This window comes from Corvus cornix, chromosome 1A (assembly GCF_000738735.6).
Source record: "Corvus cornix cornix isolate S_Up_H32 chromosome 1A, ASM73873v5, whole genome shotgun sequence".
Taxonomy (NCBI): Eukaryota; Metazoa; Chordata; class Aves; order Passeriformes; family Corvidae; genus Corvus; species Corvus cornix.
In genome coordinates, this window is record NC_047057.1 from 9312866 (window position 1) to 9328990 (window position 16125).

General features: G+C 35.1%; 1 protein-coding gene across 10 annotated transcripts in view; it reads left to right on the forward strand.

Annotated features, from left to right (window-relative positions):
* Positions 1–16125, forward strand: part of CACNA2D1 (calcium voltage-gated channel auxiliary subunit alpha2delta 1) — a 365488-nt gene that overhangs the window by 199476 nt on the left and 149887 nt on the right. For all 10 annotated transcript variants that reach the window (XM_039570182.1, XM_039570172.1, XM_039570173.1 and 7 more), the window contains exon 6: positions 11432–11561. In XM_039570182.1, the coding sequence (XP_039426116.1) occupies positions 11432–11561 (130 nt within the window). The remainder of the gene's footprint in view (positions 1–11431; positions 11562–16125) is intronic.

A 16125-nucleotide genomic window follows, 5' to 3' on the forward strand; every position in this document is an offset into this window, starting at 1 on the left:
CAATTTACTTGTACTTCAGGGAGTTGCTTCTTGTGCATTGCAGTGTATAATAAAAAGAATACTTGTGGCCAAAATACACACTTCTTGCTGTAGTGAAGGTTCTGTTATAGAAATGAATTCTGTCATAATACAGCACACAGTGTTTTATTTTTCGTACATGGGGAGGAGTGAGTAAGCAGGAAAACCATATTTTTTATGTTTTTGTCTTTCATCTGTTGTTCATTATTCTTTATATACAAGAGAATTTACTAATTTTAGTAATATGGTATTTTGACTTCCGGATCTTTTAGGAAAATTCAAGTGTTCTTGCTGTGCACATTTCTCTCTTAGATCAGGAATCCTGTGTTATCTAACAGGGTGGCTTGGATGCCATTCTTTGGAAATCATTGGATCTGATAGTTGAGGGCATGATTGATGTTGTCTTCTTTAGTAAAAAGACTTTTTGCATTGTTTAAAAGAGAATGTGTTTCTTTTACCAAGTATCACTGGGAAACATGTCAAGTCTTTCCATTTCAAGGTCTTACAGGTAAGCTTGAGTACAGCCCATGGGGAAAAAAAGGCATTCCTTTGAGCTTCCTATTGCAGTTATAATGATCTATTGCCACAGGAAGCAAGGGTTTCTGCTTTTTTTTTCCCTTTTGATTTTTTTCCTTTTTTTTTTTTTAGTATTATGATTAAAAACGTAGGCATCAGGTTTATATTCCTTTATTCAAATTTGTGCAAGTCTTCCCTTCTCCCAAATGAATATATGTTCGAGCTTGAAATGAAAAATACATGATAATGAAATAAATGACTGCCCCAAAGCTATGTCCTACCTGTGAAACTGAGTTATGAAATAATAATGGCAAGAGTGATAACTGCAGGTGCCAATGTCCTAAAAAAGATGAGAATGTTCTTAACATGGAGAATCCTACCTTGAAGGCAAATTTGCACAAAGGAGCAGTGCTTGAAGTTTCCCCATGGAAGCTGAGTTTATGCCATGTCAAAGATCAGAATTCAGCCCTAAAGCTAGTGATTCATCAGTTTAATGGAAAATTTCTTGCTTCAGGATATTTCCTAGTAATATCAAATGCATGACTGATAACAATTGCAGTGAATGCCGTGTAATTGTTTATTGGTAAATAAAAGTAACACCAAAAGCTGAACTTGTCTTAGGATGTTTATAGCACTTGCAACAGTGAGTTTTAGCAAGCATTCTATTGCCTGATTACAGATACCAATGCTGTACAAGTGTTCTGATGTGTCACTTTGAAGTGCGTGGGTCAAATTGAGACTTTTAAGTTGAACAAAACAGAACAAATTACTCAATCTGTTTTCATATGAATGGTCAAAGGTGGAGGTAGGCTTTGAAAATTCCAAATCAGAGCAAGAATCCTGTAAAGGAGCACTTACAATATTTTAATACTTAAAGGAAGTTCTCTGTGGTGATGTGGTGTTTAGTGTAGTGTAGGTGATGAAATACAGGTCCTGTTCCGGCCCTGCCACTGACTGCAAATAGGAGCATTTCTGAATCAGCTGATGCAATCTGCAAAGGGCCAGATCACATTCCCTGGCCTTTCCATAGAGCCATTCTCAACATGTTCTGTCCCAGTTGTTTTTTGGAGAATAGATGGGGAAAAAAAACAGATTGAAGAAGACAATCATATCTATTATCATCAACAGAGTTGATGTTTTTAGTTGGTGTGTAAAGTGGTTTTTAGTGTTGGTGTGTAAAATGGTACATTAAAGGTATTCTTGAAGCTCTTTTTATGGTGTGTATTGAAAATAAATTTTAATCCAGTGGGTAATCACATTGTCCAGATCTAAAAACTTTTGAACTCAAACTTCAACTGGCCTTTTATGTAAGTATTTTAATTTGCTGACTTTAAGAACTTTCAAAATTTACAGGTTGATCTGTTCTTTGTTTTGGTTGCACTTTCTTTTTTGTGTGTCTGTTTTTTCTCTTCTGACATGTTTCTTTACTTGGACAGATTATCCTTCTCAAATTTCCCTTAGTTCCTGTGAATGCTATTCTTCTATATTATTATATTGTTAGGATTTGGCCATACTAGTGTTTTTAAAAATCATATAAATAGTCTTACACAGTATTATGGCAGTTTACTTAAATTATTATATGGTATTTAGTCTGCAGGGAAAGTCTGTGGCCCACAGGTCAGTGAATGGTTTAGTGTTACCTACAGCCTTTATCTACCTAGATACAGCTGTGATTTAATTAGTGAAAAGCTGCATTAAATTTGTGTGACCACAAATTAGCGAGTGGTGTTTATATGGTGTTTCCAGCCCCATTAGTGGGGGAAAAAAAGTAGATTAGGATGGCTTCTGCAGGTCATGTAGTCCAGACTCCTTCTCAAAGCAGGTTTGTACTGTTATTAATGCTGTTATTGACACAGAAGATGGTACAAATTAAGAAGAAGGAGGAATAGAAAATTAGTATGGTGCAGGATGTACAAAATCTGGACCTAACCAGTATGACTGAAGATAAGAATGCACTGTGAAACAGGATCAGTTGATGGCTTAGCAAAGCATGGCAAAGACAACTGCATCAGATGAAAAAAATCAAATTAATTAAATGTTCACATTCAGTTGGTATTATAAAGAATACCCAATGAAGCATTACGATGATTTAGCAGTTCTTGTTCTCCAGGGATATGATCTTTAATCAGATGTGGGGAGGGTAAAATGTAGACAGCGTAATTTATTCCAATAAGAGTAGAAAAGTTCCTAGTTTGGAATTTAATTGGGTGATGTATGAAAAATCTAAATTCTCTAGAGTGCATTTTGGTCTTGAAATTTAGATGACTAAGTATTTTTAGCAACAATGGATATTTTTATTTTTATTTTATTTTATTTCATATGTTTGAGTACTCTAATGGGATGTGAAACATCAGTGAAGGAGGCTGAATTTTAAAGGACTTTTTTTTGTTTGTTTAATAATTAACTGGGTTCTTCTGAACTGTTAATAGCATTTCAATCACTTAAAGTGAGATTTGCTTTTCTTCTAATATGACCCTGTATTCTTACTGTTGTCTAATGATACTGTCTTATCCAGTCAAGCCACTGTTACAGTCAGTGCTGAAGCAGGTGGTTCTGTGCAACACCTGATAATTTAAGGGCAGGTCATAAACCCCTGTGTTTTCCCACACCATCACCCCATTTAGAAGAGGACTGGGATGGGGCATTCAGATGGGATTACGTGTCATGATTCCTGACCTCATGACCAAGATGTATAACCCAGGAGGGATATGGAGATGCTGCCTGAAACTTCAGGAATGGAAGGGATAGCATTAGGGACCACCGAGGCTTGTCAGACATATGTGTGTCCATGGGACCAGATGAGAGGGATCCAGTAGTGCTGATGTCATGAGGCAACTCTCCATCATCCTTGAAACACTGTGACTGGAGAGGTTTTTGAAGACTTTGGGGTGGGGAAGTCACATTTATCGTTAGGAAGATAAATAAGTCTTATATTTCTTATGTGTTTAAATATTTAAATACACATTTCATTTTACCTGTCATTGTAGTTCAAGAGAAAATAGGACAGGACAGAAATGAAATTTTGCATATTGATATTAGTACAGCAGACTCTGTGCAGATTTTTAGTGAATGTCAGATATAATCTGTAATAACTAAAAAAATAAATTTTCGCTAATTCCTTTATTACTATCTTTTAATCTTAAGGGTGTTTTGGTTTTTTTTTTAGCTTATTGAAAAATGATATCTTAAGAGTGTTCCTTTTTGTCAGAAATTAAGAAAATTATACATTATTACCTGAATCATGGTATTTAAGGCACCCTCATAGATGTAGTGTCAACTCTTTTGAACACAAGAGGGCTTCCAGAAGCTTGGATTTCTGTATTCAAAATCTTTCCACCTGAAGAAATTGGGAAAATCCAGACATTTGCATCTGTTTCTCTAGAATACAATTCACTGAAATGCTACAAGATTTTTACAGAATCATGGAATAGTTTTGATTGGAAGGAACATTTAAAGTTCATTTACTCCAAGCCCATGCAACAGGCAGGGGCATCTTCAACTAGATCAGGCTGCTCAGAACTCAAACCAACCCAAACCTGAATGTTTCCAGGGATGGAGGCATCTACCACTTCTCTGGGAAACCTGTCCCAGAGTTTTACCACCCTCATATCTAAATACTTCTTCCAGATATGTGGTTGGAATCTACCCTCTTTTAGTTGTAAACCATTACACTTTGTCCTCTCTCAAGAGGCCCTGCTAAAAACTCTGTTCTCAGATTTCCAGGTCCTTACATTTGATAAATTAATTACATCAAAGATTCATATATTCATGAAACCAAAGTCGTGATGCATAGAATGGTGTGACTCGGTCAGGATACAAATAAAAAGAAAACACTGTTATGTTTGAGATATATAATAATTTTGTGTATATTTAAAAGTTCTCATCAGAAGCTGTGAACCATAAAGGTCAGATAAATGAATGCATAACCTCCCATAAAATATCACAGTCTTGTATACAGTAAACAGGGACAAGCCTGTGAGCAGCTGCAGAGAAATTATCACAGCCAAAAGATAGTTGCATTCATAAAAATAACCTAAGAGGAAAATAAATACTTTTAAATTATTTTGACTCTGTATTTGATACACACTGACATTACCCAGTTGGCAGAACACTGGAAATAAAATGAATCCTGTAAGAATTTTTCTTTTTTTTTTCTTCAAATATCAGTACTCAAGCCAGAGTTCCATTTGTTTTATCATTGACTTATAGCAACCAATTGATGCATTAGAAGCATATGGAAACATGAAAAGCATATGGAAACAGTAAAAGCACTGAAAACAACTCAGATATAATGGCCCTTGAAAATGACACACTGACAGATGCAAATATAGAACTATTTTCCTACTAAATTCCCTCCTATTTCCCTTTCTGAAGCTACCCAGACCCTATTTATATTTTTTTAAAATATATGTTTTCTTATATGTGCAAATATGCATATGTATATATTCTTATGTTTAACACCTCCCTGTTGTATAACAGAAAAATAAGAATATTTTGGTTCTGAGCCAACTGTTTTCTTCTTTTATTTGTAACCCTTTTAATTTGTTTGTCCCTAGAAGTAGACAGAAGGATGCCACTTAAAATCATCACGTTGCAAAGTCAAGGCCACAGTCCCCCACTGACACAGAGTGAAAACAATAGAAACTCTCCACAGTTCTGTCACAACCACCTGAACACACTCAGCAGTTTTCCCACAGCTGGAAAATCACATCTTATGAAAAGGAAATGAAAAAGGTTATCAGAAGTCAATGCACTCATTACATTATCTAAAATGCAGTGAAATGCATTCTAGCTGCTCTTCAAAATTAACTCCTCATGCTTAGAAGAGCTGTTCCCAGCCCTTGCTTGATGCAGGCATTTGCTGAGCTGTGTGCTTCAAGCAACACTCTGTTAAGTGCAGCTGTAACTTTTTAATGGGACCACAAGCATTTTCAGAGGGGCTGTGTATGTAGTTCTACTGGATCATTTTCCTCAGGGAGGAAAAACCAAGCAAAACAGAAAAACTGACTAAAACAGAAAAAGAAAAAAAAAGAGTACAGAACTGAGCATAGGAGGATTTCTATGCTTATGTTGTATGTGACAGTGTTCATTTGTACACAGCAGATCTGGGAGATAATTAAAAGAAGTGAGCCTCAATTATTTAAAAATTTACATTTAGAAATTTCAGCAGATGTTCAGGAATAAAAAACAGGCTGAAACCTAGAGATGAAAATATAAAACTTAGAATTCTGCAAGGTAAGACAGGAAGGAATCACAGAGCAAGAATTTTGATGTCCCTAAAACCACAGTGATTATAATTCCATCTCTACATTCATTCTCTAAAATGGCATTGGTAAGGACAGAGAGGTTTTATGCAAAACACAGTCCCTGGATATGAAGGCAATGGAAAATACTATCAACCAATTCCTGTCTGTTTTACATAAGTATGGAAGCAGGCAGATGTCATTGTTTCTGGCTGGATATCAGTTCAGGAATTGAAAGAAATCTACTTTTATTCTTTCATCATGATGCTAAGTCTGTTATGATGCTTTGAGCAACTTCTACTTTGTTCCTGAAAAGAATCTGCGTTCTGAAGACAACTGAAGATTGCTTCATTTTGGTGGTGGGCTTTTTTGTGTTTCATGGATGATTTTTTTAAAAAATAGTATCAGCTCTCTGGTTGTGAGTTTTCAACATCAGAAAAAAGAAAAATAAGTTTTATATTAATGGAAAAACCTTCTCATTTCCACAATAACAAGTAGTTTTCAACTAAATAAAAATTTATAAGTAGAGACAGAAAATCCACTCATCATCTTGCAGCTGTGATGATGGAAAGTAACTGAATGCTGTGGAAAGGAGTCAGAATAAGTTTGGCTGCAGTGAAATGGGCAGCTAAACTATGTCACAATTTCTTGAAATGATCTTTATCAATTTTATTTTAATGGATATTTTCTTTTCTGGAGACATCTTTCACTGATATTAAGCTTCCAGTTACCTCATGTAAATACATTAATTTATGTTCAGAAAGCCCTCTAGAGAGAAGCTGCATTATTTCTGTTATGTATTTGGCTTATAAAAAAGATGCGGAAGGTGCCCTCCAGTTTATTGTAGATCATGCCAAAAGTCATTTAGAAATGATCACAAAAAACAGCTGCAAAAAAACCCTCTTTTCTTCAGTTTTATCTGCTATATCAATTTCCTTTTGTTCTGATGGTGAGCAGTAGACACATAAAAAAACCCCAACTTTATTTATTAAAAAAAAAAAAAAAAGGAAAAAGCCTTAAAATGGCACAAATGTGAGCTGAAAAGAGAAATGAATTTTATCTACCTCTCAAGGGAGGAAGAAATTGGTCTGGAAATTCATTGCAGCGAAATGAGTGAGTTATTTTGCTGACTGTCAGTGGTAGGTAACAATGTAATGCAATAAGTGAGGGCCAGGTTTGAATAGATGGAAAATTAATCTTCAGCCACTGTCTCCTGTGGGATTTTCTGTGCCAGCATTGATTACATTTCAGCTCCTGACTTGAGAGAGAACTTGGATGGAGTTGGATTTTAATTATATTCACATGCGAGATCACTTTCCTTCAAAATACGTGTTTTACTACTTTTCTGAAAACAAAGTTTAACTAGATATAAAACTGTACTGACACCACAATCTGTCAGGCTTTTTATAAAAATGCCAGATTAAAATAATTAATAACATTGAGGTTTTCCTTTTTTTCTTTTCTTTTTTTTTCTAACTTAGATGTAAGCTACTTGAAATTCATAAATTTGCAAATGAAAACCAAGTAGATTCATTTTCAGTATAAGGATCCACTATAAATTTGGATGTGTAAGGCCTAGTACAGTATTTATTGGTCTTGCTGCTCAGGAGGTAGTGGCCCAAGGGAGTTCAGCACTAATTTGGCAATAATGGTTCTGATACTTACCTGTTGTGTTCAGACACCTTTAGATTTCCAGAACAAATTGTTCCTGTTAGAGGGTAACTCTGAAATTTTTACAGGATTTTGTCATTTTTTGTCTTTGGTTTTCGGGGCAGATTGATGTGTTGTTGCAGTATCAGAGCTGTACATCACAAAATACTCCCAGGAAAGTCAACAAGAGCCGTGTGAAAGCATCTACATTACTATATGTAGTTTTAGATCCACTGCCCTGCATTAATCAGGTTGAGAAGAGTTTTTAGATTAATGTTTTTGGTTGTGTATCATGGAATATCAGTAGGAATAACAACAGACTCGGTCACAGTCTTTTTCAAGGGGACCTGTGCTAGTGTGTGGTATTAGAAATGCGAGAAGTAGATTTTATGTTGAAATTTTAAGGCATTCAGGTCTTAATTAATTAAATATTTTCAATTTCAACAAAGTTTAATCAGATTTTGGCAGTAGACATGAAGCTTCTTTCATAGCATATGAGTGAATGGAAAGACTGAAAGGTTGTATTTATTAATTGGACTGAAATTGAAATATCAAGCACAAGAAATACAATCATTTTATGATTTGATGCTTCAGGAATTTCAAGCAAAAATCTAAATATATTGTAATATGAAAACGTCTGTGCAAGACCTGCTAGGATCAACTGTATGGCACATTGTGTGATTCTTTGTTTTTTGTAGAGCCAGAAGTTGAGCTTTTATGAACTTCGACTAGTCAGTCCCTTCCATCGCAGGATATTCTATGATTCTGTGTTCACGCCCTTTCTCTTTTACCATACCCATTCCCTCCCAAATATTTCTTCTGGAAATTTAGTTGAAAGAAATCTTTTGACATTTACTCATTCTGGTATTTTAGTGTTGTGATGTGGCCTGATGATTCCCAGTTCTTTTCTGAAGTGTTCTGTGAAAGCATTGAAGGTTTGTAGTCGTTGCTACTAATTTCAGAAATAAGACTGTTAGAATATTTTTAATCAAATGACTTTCCAACAGAAGAGAAACTTTTTTACATGAGTGATTGATTATTGAGATTGCATTTGCATAATTAGACAAATTCATTACTTTGAGCAGCATGAAGCTAAAAGATAACTTGTGAAAAGAACTCCAGAATTTGTGTAATGTTTAGCATTCCAGTTTGGGGGTATAAAATAAAATATAGAATAAAAAAAAAAAACCTCAAGCAAACAACACAACAAAAACCTATGAAAAATTGAACAAAATTACATTGTCTGAAGCTGTCATAGTGCTGTGTCATTTCAAATCATACAATGCATAAACTATTACTGATCCTGGCTCTAGTCTGCACCCTTCAAAATAAGTTATAATGGTTGTGTGGGGTTGACCTTGTCTGGCTGCCAGTTGCCCACAAAGTCACATTCCCCTCTATCACCACCCCCCTCCAGCAGTGGAGGGATGGAAAATAAGACCATAAAGGACTCATGGATTGACATAAAGACAGTTTAATTAAGAAAATCAATGTCCAAACATTGAAGCAATGGCAATCAAAAAGATTTATTCTTTACTTCCCATCTGCAGATGATGTTCAAACACTTTCTGGGAAGTAGGATCTTAGGACACACAGCAGTTGCACCACAAATGCTCCACCTTAATGATAAATGCCCCCTCTCTCCTAATTTCTCTGAGCTTGTAATACTGAGCAGAACATCATTAGAAAGGAATATCTCTTTGATCAGCTTGGGTCAGCTATCCTGGTTATGTCCCCTCCTAAGCTCTTGCCCATCCCCAGAATGGAATTAAATACTAAGTAACAAATTGAACTTCTTATCCTAAGACACATTAGCTAAGCTGCACAAAAACAGTCTAAATGAGTACCCACCTTCCTTTCTTCCCGAAGTTTAGTACATTTGTGAGATTCATCTCACCTAATTCTAGACAGCAGTATTGCTGACTTCTACGTCTAGGTGATTTGCCCTAGAGCTACTTTTACAATCAATCAAAAGTAGGAGGCACTTCTAAAGCATGATTCATGTCATGGGAAAATAGGTGTCTAATTAAGATAAGACGAATTGCACTCTAAACATGCCCATTTCTCTTCATTGGCTATGATGGCAGCCTGCAGTGACAAGGAGAACACTGCTGGGTTGTTGAAATTGCTGGCTGTCACTGGTTAGATGAGCTCTGCCCTTCGTGTTTCCAGATTGCTGCTTATCTCAGGCAACATTTGAACCTATACTTAGTATAACACTTTTCTGTAACCTTGCAATGAAGCAGATGAGAAAATATAGGCAGTTTCATATTAAATTTTCTTGTTTTGTTTCTTTCTTCTTCGCCTCTGTTTTGTGAGTTCTTTTACTCAGAGTTCGGATTAAAACACAGGAGACGCAGAATTGTTCTTCAGACTCAGATGTTTATTATTTCTTATCTATGGCACAGCCACATAACATGCCTCTAAGTTAACAAGGTGAAACTTGCCCCTGAGTCCTACCTTTCAAGGTCTTTTAAAGTCCAATCTATCCAATTATGGAATGCCAACTAATTATTTTTTACTTATAATCCAGTAACTAATCCTTCATGTTCCTCACTGCGGGTTTTTTGAACTAATACCAGGCGACCCATATTTGTGAAGAAGAAGGAGGAAAGAAGAAGAACTAACCTACACCCAAAATCCTCCATCTTGTTACATATATATTACTATAACCCATAAACCTAAATTTTCTACATCTCCACATATTCTACCCAGTGACATAACAAATTTCTTTTTAATCACACAGCAATAATCTCAGTGCTATCACATAATTTGGGAAGCCTTTCAGGCTTCAGGTCATCATCAGGTCAAATGCAGTGTGCTTCTGAGGATCATTGCCTGTCAGCACTGAAAGACTGAAATTCTCTGAACTCAGGGTTCCAACAGTTTCATTACATGACATTGTGGATAAGCTAAAATTTTTTTGTCTGTACTTTAATAGAAGATAATAAACAGAATGGTGCCAGCACACACATGCCCAACTTACCAGCAGGTGCTTCATTGTCAGCACTATTTACCAAGCATAGCAATTTTCAAAAACTGATGACTCTATAATATTAAAAATATCCTTGTAATAGCCTGCAATTGCTGGCCTGAGTAATCATTCAGCATCATAGATGCTATATTATTGCTTTAAGTGGCAGTCAACCCATGCCATGGGGCCTCCTGTTCCAGCTGCAGCTAAGACAGGTGAAGATATTCCCACCTCTTTTTTGGCCTTCTCTACTTCCTTGGTTCCACACTTCATACAATTTTTGTAGCTGAGTTAGAAAAATTCTCTGCTTTTCAAAATGTTTAAGAACTAGTACAAATTGACTGAGTGAATTGGAAGGAATCAAGAAATGCGTATCAGGGTGCAGACAGGTGAGAGAGGATGGGAACCCAAAGCTGACAGGTGGTGGTGAGTGTTTGGGGACCTTTCCCCTTGGGCAGGTTTAGCCAGCACATGAGGTTTTAGTGAGACATGGTTAAAATAAACCAATGAACAAAACCTGACTTAATCAGAAGTTCTAAGAAGGCTTAATTTCCTTGCTTTGTCTGGATGTATGCCACAGTTTCTGAAAAATCTGTTTATGAAATGTATATGGCTGGTATAATTTTTAGATTTGTGATTTGCTATATAATCTGCAGAAGGGAAAAAAAAAAGTATATTTAAGATTTGGTGCAAATTATTACACGTAATAAAAGGTAATTTATTTGCCTTGTGTTATGGGTGTAAAAAATTCCATGCAGTTATGAAATTTAGGTGTGTAAGGTGTTAGTCTCTTACTTTTCTTTTGAAGGTCTTAATTTCACTGAATTGCATTGGATTATTCAAAATTAAAAGCAAACTATACACAATTATTCTTTGGCCTAGAGCAACTAATTGTGTTTATACACAAATGCAAAATGTTAGCAATGAAAGAAAAGCTATGATTTTTTTACCTAAAAAGAGCAAATGTGAGTGGCATTGTTTTTAGCACATTTTGTAATATTTTGCCCTTTACATGTTTTTCTTTAAAAAGCCTGAAAAGAATGAAACTGAATCTGGCAGCCAGAGAATCAGACCAGTGTTTGAAGACGATCCTGTTTTCCGACGGCAAACATCTTACCAACATGCAGCAGTCCACATACCAACAGATATTTATGAAGGCTGTAAGTAGCATGAGAACAAAGTGATTTATATTTTAATACTAAGGTCATTATTTTTGTCCTATTCTTAAAACAATTTTTGTATCCATTCTTAGTACAGGTTTGCTGTTACATTCACTTTTACTTCTTTCAGTGCTACTTCAGAGATGTGTTGTATTAGGGATATGATTCATTTTATGAATTGGTAGGTGCCACAGTTAAAGGAATTCATTAGGATTGTATCTGAGTTTCAGTGTAACTGGAGGTGAAACAAAACTCTTAACATATTCTGACTTTCTAATCCATTCTTTCTCCATGCTGTTCACATTTAATAGAAACAATTCTTGACAGCTCTTCTTTACACACTGTTTGGCCTCAGGCAGAGATGAGTTCGAAAACATTTTTGAGTATCCCAAAAACAGGTACAGTTCAGGGAAATAACATGCTGTGTGAGATGGTAGTACCAATATTGCATCCAGTGTATTTCTAGAATTGCAGTAACAGCCTTTAACAGAGAATGTACATAAAGTCTTTCTAAACTATGAAAAAAATAATATATATATGCATATACTACTGAGGATTCTTTAATTGTATTTCAAAATTAAGTATTTATATTTCAAGTATATAAGTCCCTGTGCTCATCATCAAGCAAAAATCTTTGTACAATAAAAAGACATTTCAGCATTCAAAGGGGCTGCATATCTTTTAAAAGGCGGGAAGAAAAATTAAATAGGATTTGTATTTTTAAGTTTTGATTTTTTTTTTTTTTTTTTTATTTAGGGTCCTAATTTTAAGTATGCAGTCTTTTTCCTCTGTTAAAGTCTTATCAAGAGGAACGAGACCCTAGTGTGACCTGAGCTTTTTAAAATTCATGGCCACAGTTGCGTGCAGCTTCCATAAATGGCACAGGGATGAAAATGGAAATGTCAGTAAGATGGGGGAAAGAATCATAGTAGCTCATATTCTTATATGGTGAGCTTGACTGACAGACCTAGAAGATTATTCTGGGATTGTGGCTTTAATGAGTGCTAAAGTGCACCGTAATTGTAGGATTACAGAGAAGTGACAGCCATTTCCTCTGCTTTTTTTGAAGAGAATTGATACTTCACTGTTAAAATGTTGTAAAAACTCGTCTCCAATTATTAGGATATTTGTAAATGCTGTGTGAACTTTGATACAAGATTTTCATCATAACAGTACATAAAATGTTTTCTTGTGTTGAATTTAACATTGTAAATGGAATTCCTAAGGATATATATCCCTTAAAAATGTATACTATGTAATGTTACTGTACAGCCCTTAAACCTGAAAAGGAAGACAGATTATGATTTCCATAGGAAAGGTACAACTTTAGTATCTAATAAAATTAAAATAACAGACAGAAATACACATTTCTGGAGAGAGGTAACTGCATGTACAATATATACGGTTTGTAATTCTTTGCCTTTGGTTTTTATATTAATTACCAGAGAAGTGGAAGCCTGGAAAATTACCAGGAGTCTGTAATTCCATGTCAGAAAAATCATGTTGTTGTGTGTCTGGGTAACTTTTGGTTACAGATGGAATTTTCAGAGATAACAGCTTGAGAATACCTAAAAGTGACAGATTTCATGTCAATAAACACAAAATGTTCACCGCGTTTTATTTTACAGTTACAAAGTTCATGTGTCATCTGAAGCACAGTAAGCAATTGTGAGGTAGTCATTCACCAACAGATTTCCCAAAGTAGAATTTAATGTTTTTCTTCTCACATTATGATCTACAAGCAATTTTTATAACCCTAGAAAGACTGATAACATATCTTAATCACTGCTGTCATTTTTCTGCCTGTTCATGGGAGCTAACCTGTCATTTCTTGGTAGAGGTTTCAGTGTCCACTATAACAGCGTGCAGCTGTACAGTTGAAAATTCCTTGTCTAAATCCCAATCTGTTAGGAAGCATTTGCAACACAAATATTACAACGAATCCTGAGAAAGAGTGGATGAGACACAGTTCACAAGTTTTATTGCTTGAAAGCCAATTTTTTTTGACTGAATTACTTACACCTTGTCAAGCAGGTTTCATTTTTTCTCCTTTATTGTATATGCTTTGCAGGATGCCAAGAGAAAGAAAGAATCACTCTGGATCTCACAGAACAGTTTTCAATGACTAGATATTTGACTTGCCTATTCCTCCTTGAGATTGGTTTTCACTTCTCTTGCCTATTACAGCAGCAGGTTGTTGTCTCTAGGGAAGAGGGACAATTACTGTTGGAGCCACATGTGATCTGAATTTTCATGTGAGCCTCTCAATCACGCTTTTTCATGTTAATTGATTATTTTCTGTATGAAACTGGGAATTTGACTCTTAACCATAGAATCATAGAATCATTAAGGTTGGAAAAGTCCTTTAAGATAATCAATATGTTGTCCATTAAAGTCTTTCCTATTTAGGTTTCATTTTTATTATAGTTATTATTTATGATCATTTATGATTTTTAAAATTGAATCCAATTATGAATTCGTGTCCACTTAGATTTTTGAAAATGGGAAACTGTTTTGTCTAGTCATTCTGTAATGGTGCACAACCTATTTAAACTGAAATCTAGTGTGTCCTATAAAACAATATCCTTTCTCTTCTTACATATATAGCGATTTACTTCATTTGAATTACAGTGATGAGCTTCTTGTGAAGTAGTTCCTTGTATTTCACTCTAAAAATATATACAAATATATCATTACAAAATATTCATTTACTACATCCAGGCTCTTACTTTGTGACTTCTTTCATTGTAGAAATAAACTTTATGAAAGTTAGTTGTTTTTTGATTTCTTTTCTTTCCCTGGATCTGATGGCAAAACCTGTGCAGAGACAGGAGAAAGTCTAGGGAGTTAATTTACTTGCCTCTTTCTGAGGATTGGAGAGAGAGGGCAATCCCAATAAAATAGACCCAAATCAGACTTTTAATTTAGTATTTTTCAAGAGGCCTATTTAGGTTTTGAAATAAAATCAATCTGCAGCTGAAAACAGAACAGACCCTCAGGTCCTCTATCTACCACATGCACTGGGAATTAGTCATGCATCTCCTGTTAGTAATAGCTGAAGTCTTATTTCTAAATCCTCATTAAAACTGTACCCTGCTTATCCCTAAGCAGAATATAGGAACTGCAGGCCAGAAGTAAGAGGAAATCTCTGGCGCAAGGAAAGCGAGGTTAATCTTCTCAGTGGATGCCACCACATGCCCTCGCTGTCTGAGCTCCACTCTCTCCATCTGGTGCAGTGATTCCTCTAGGTGAATGTCTGTACTGGTGTTATGGTTTGAGGTAAGGTGTTAGGCAAAACACACAAACCAGATTTGCTTTTTTCTGTGTGGTTATTCCTGCTTTACTCCCTTTAAATCAGAAATGGAAATACTGCTTCCACTTGGCACTACTTGGTTAGCATGGAAGAGTTGATTAAAGTGTCAGGTTGAATGTAATGTGTCGTGAACATAACAACATAACTTTGAATATATTTGGACAGCAACCAGCAAGAAAGAAGGGCTTCCCTGCTCTGAAGCCATTAAACCAGGCATAAATACTGAGTTACAAGTAATTGATGGTTCATATACCTTAGTAATTATAAAATATAAATGCTGTTTCTTCATACTCCCCTTTCATGGCAGTCAAAATTTTTCTGCTTTTAAACTCTTGTGTTTATTATATATTATTTGATAGCAAGTTTGGCAGTGGACGTAAATTTTGCCTTTCTAGTAATGCAACATATATGTAAATAATCAGTTATTGACAAAGCATTTTGATGTTATTGTACTCCAGTATATCACTTGAGGGCAATAAAAACTTCTAGAAATCATTCAAAAAATTCAAGTTAGATGCTACAGTGATTTTTATCTTGACCAGAATATTATTTCCTTGATAAATTTTTAAAATTTTGTACAGTTTCTGCGTTTATTGTGTATCTCAGGCTAAGAAAAGAAAAAATATTCTTTGGGAGCAGCAGTCTAGTGGAAGGTGTTCCTGCACATGGCAGGGGTGTTGGAACTAGGTGATCTTCAAGGTCTGATCCAACCCAATACATTCTATGATTCCGTGAATAAAAACCTTAGAAATAATGGGAAATGAAACCATGACAATGACAATATTCCTCCTCCAAAAAAAACCCAAAAAACCCAATTCAAATAAACTAGGAAAGAGTGTGTTATCATTTATTCATTGAAGGTCTTATGTGTGGATAATAAGTTTTATTAAGGAATCTAGATATTGATAAATCTTGTGTAAATATTTTGGCACTCTCCATCCACATTCTTTAAATATCCAAAGACACAATAAAAAGTTTGTGTGCTTTTTTTGTATTTAAATAGCAGTTACAGACAGTCAGGACACTTTTATTACTTAAATTAATTGTTTCATCATAATTTAGGATTAGTGCTCTTGGTATATTTTTTGTGATAGCTTTAAAACTGAAGCTATTCAGAACTCTTTTTCTCCTGGTTTATTGTAAGGGATAAATGAATAGTGCAGGTCTACTACATCGGAGATCGAAAATCAATTGTTTCAACTCTCTGATTTTGTGTTTGTTCACACCTTTAAATTTGGAAACAGATACTAT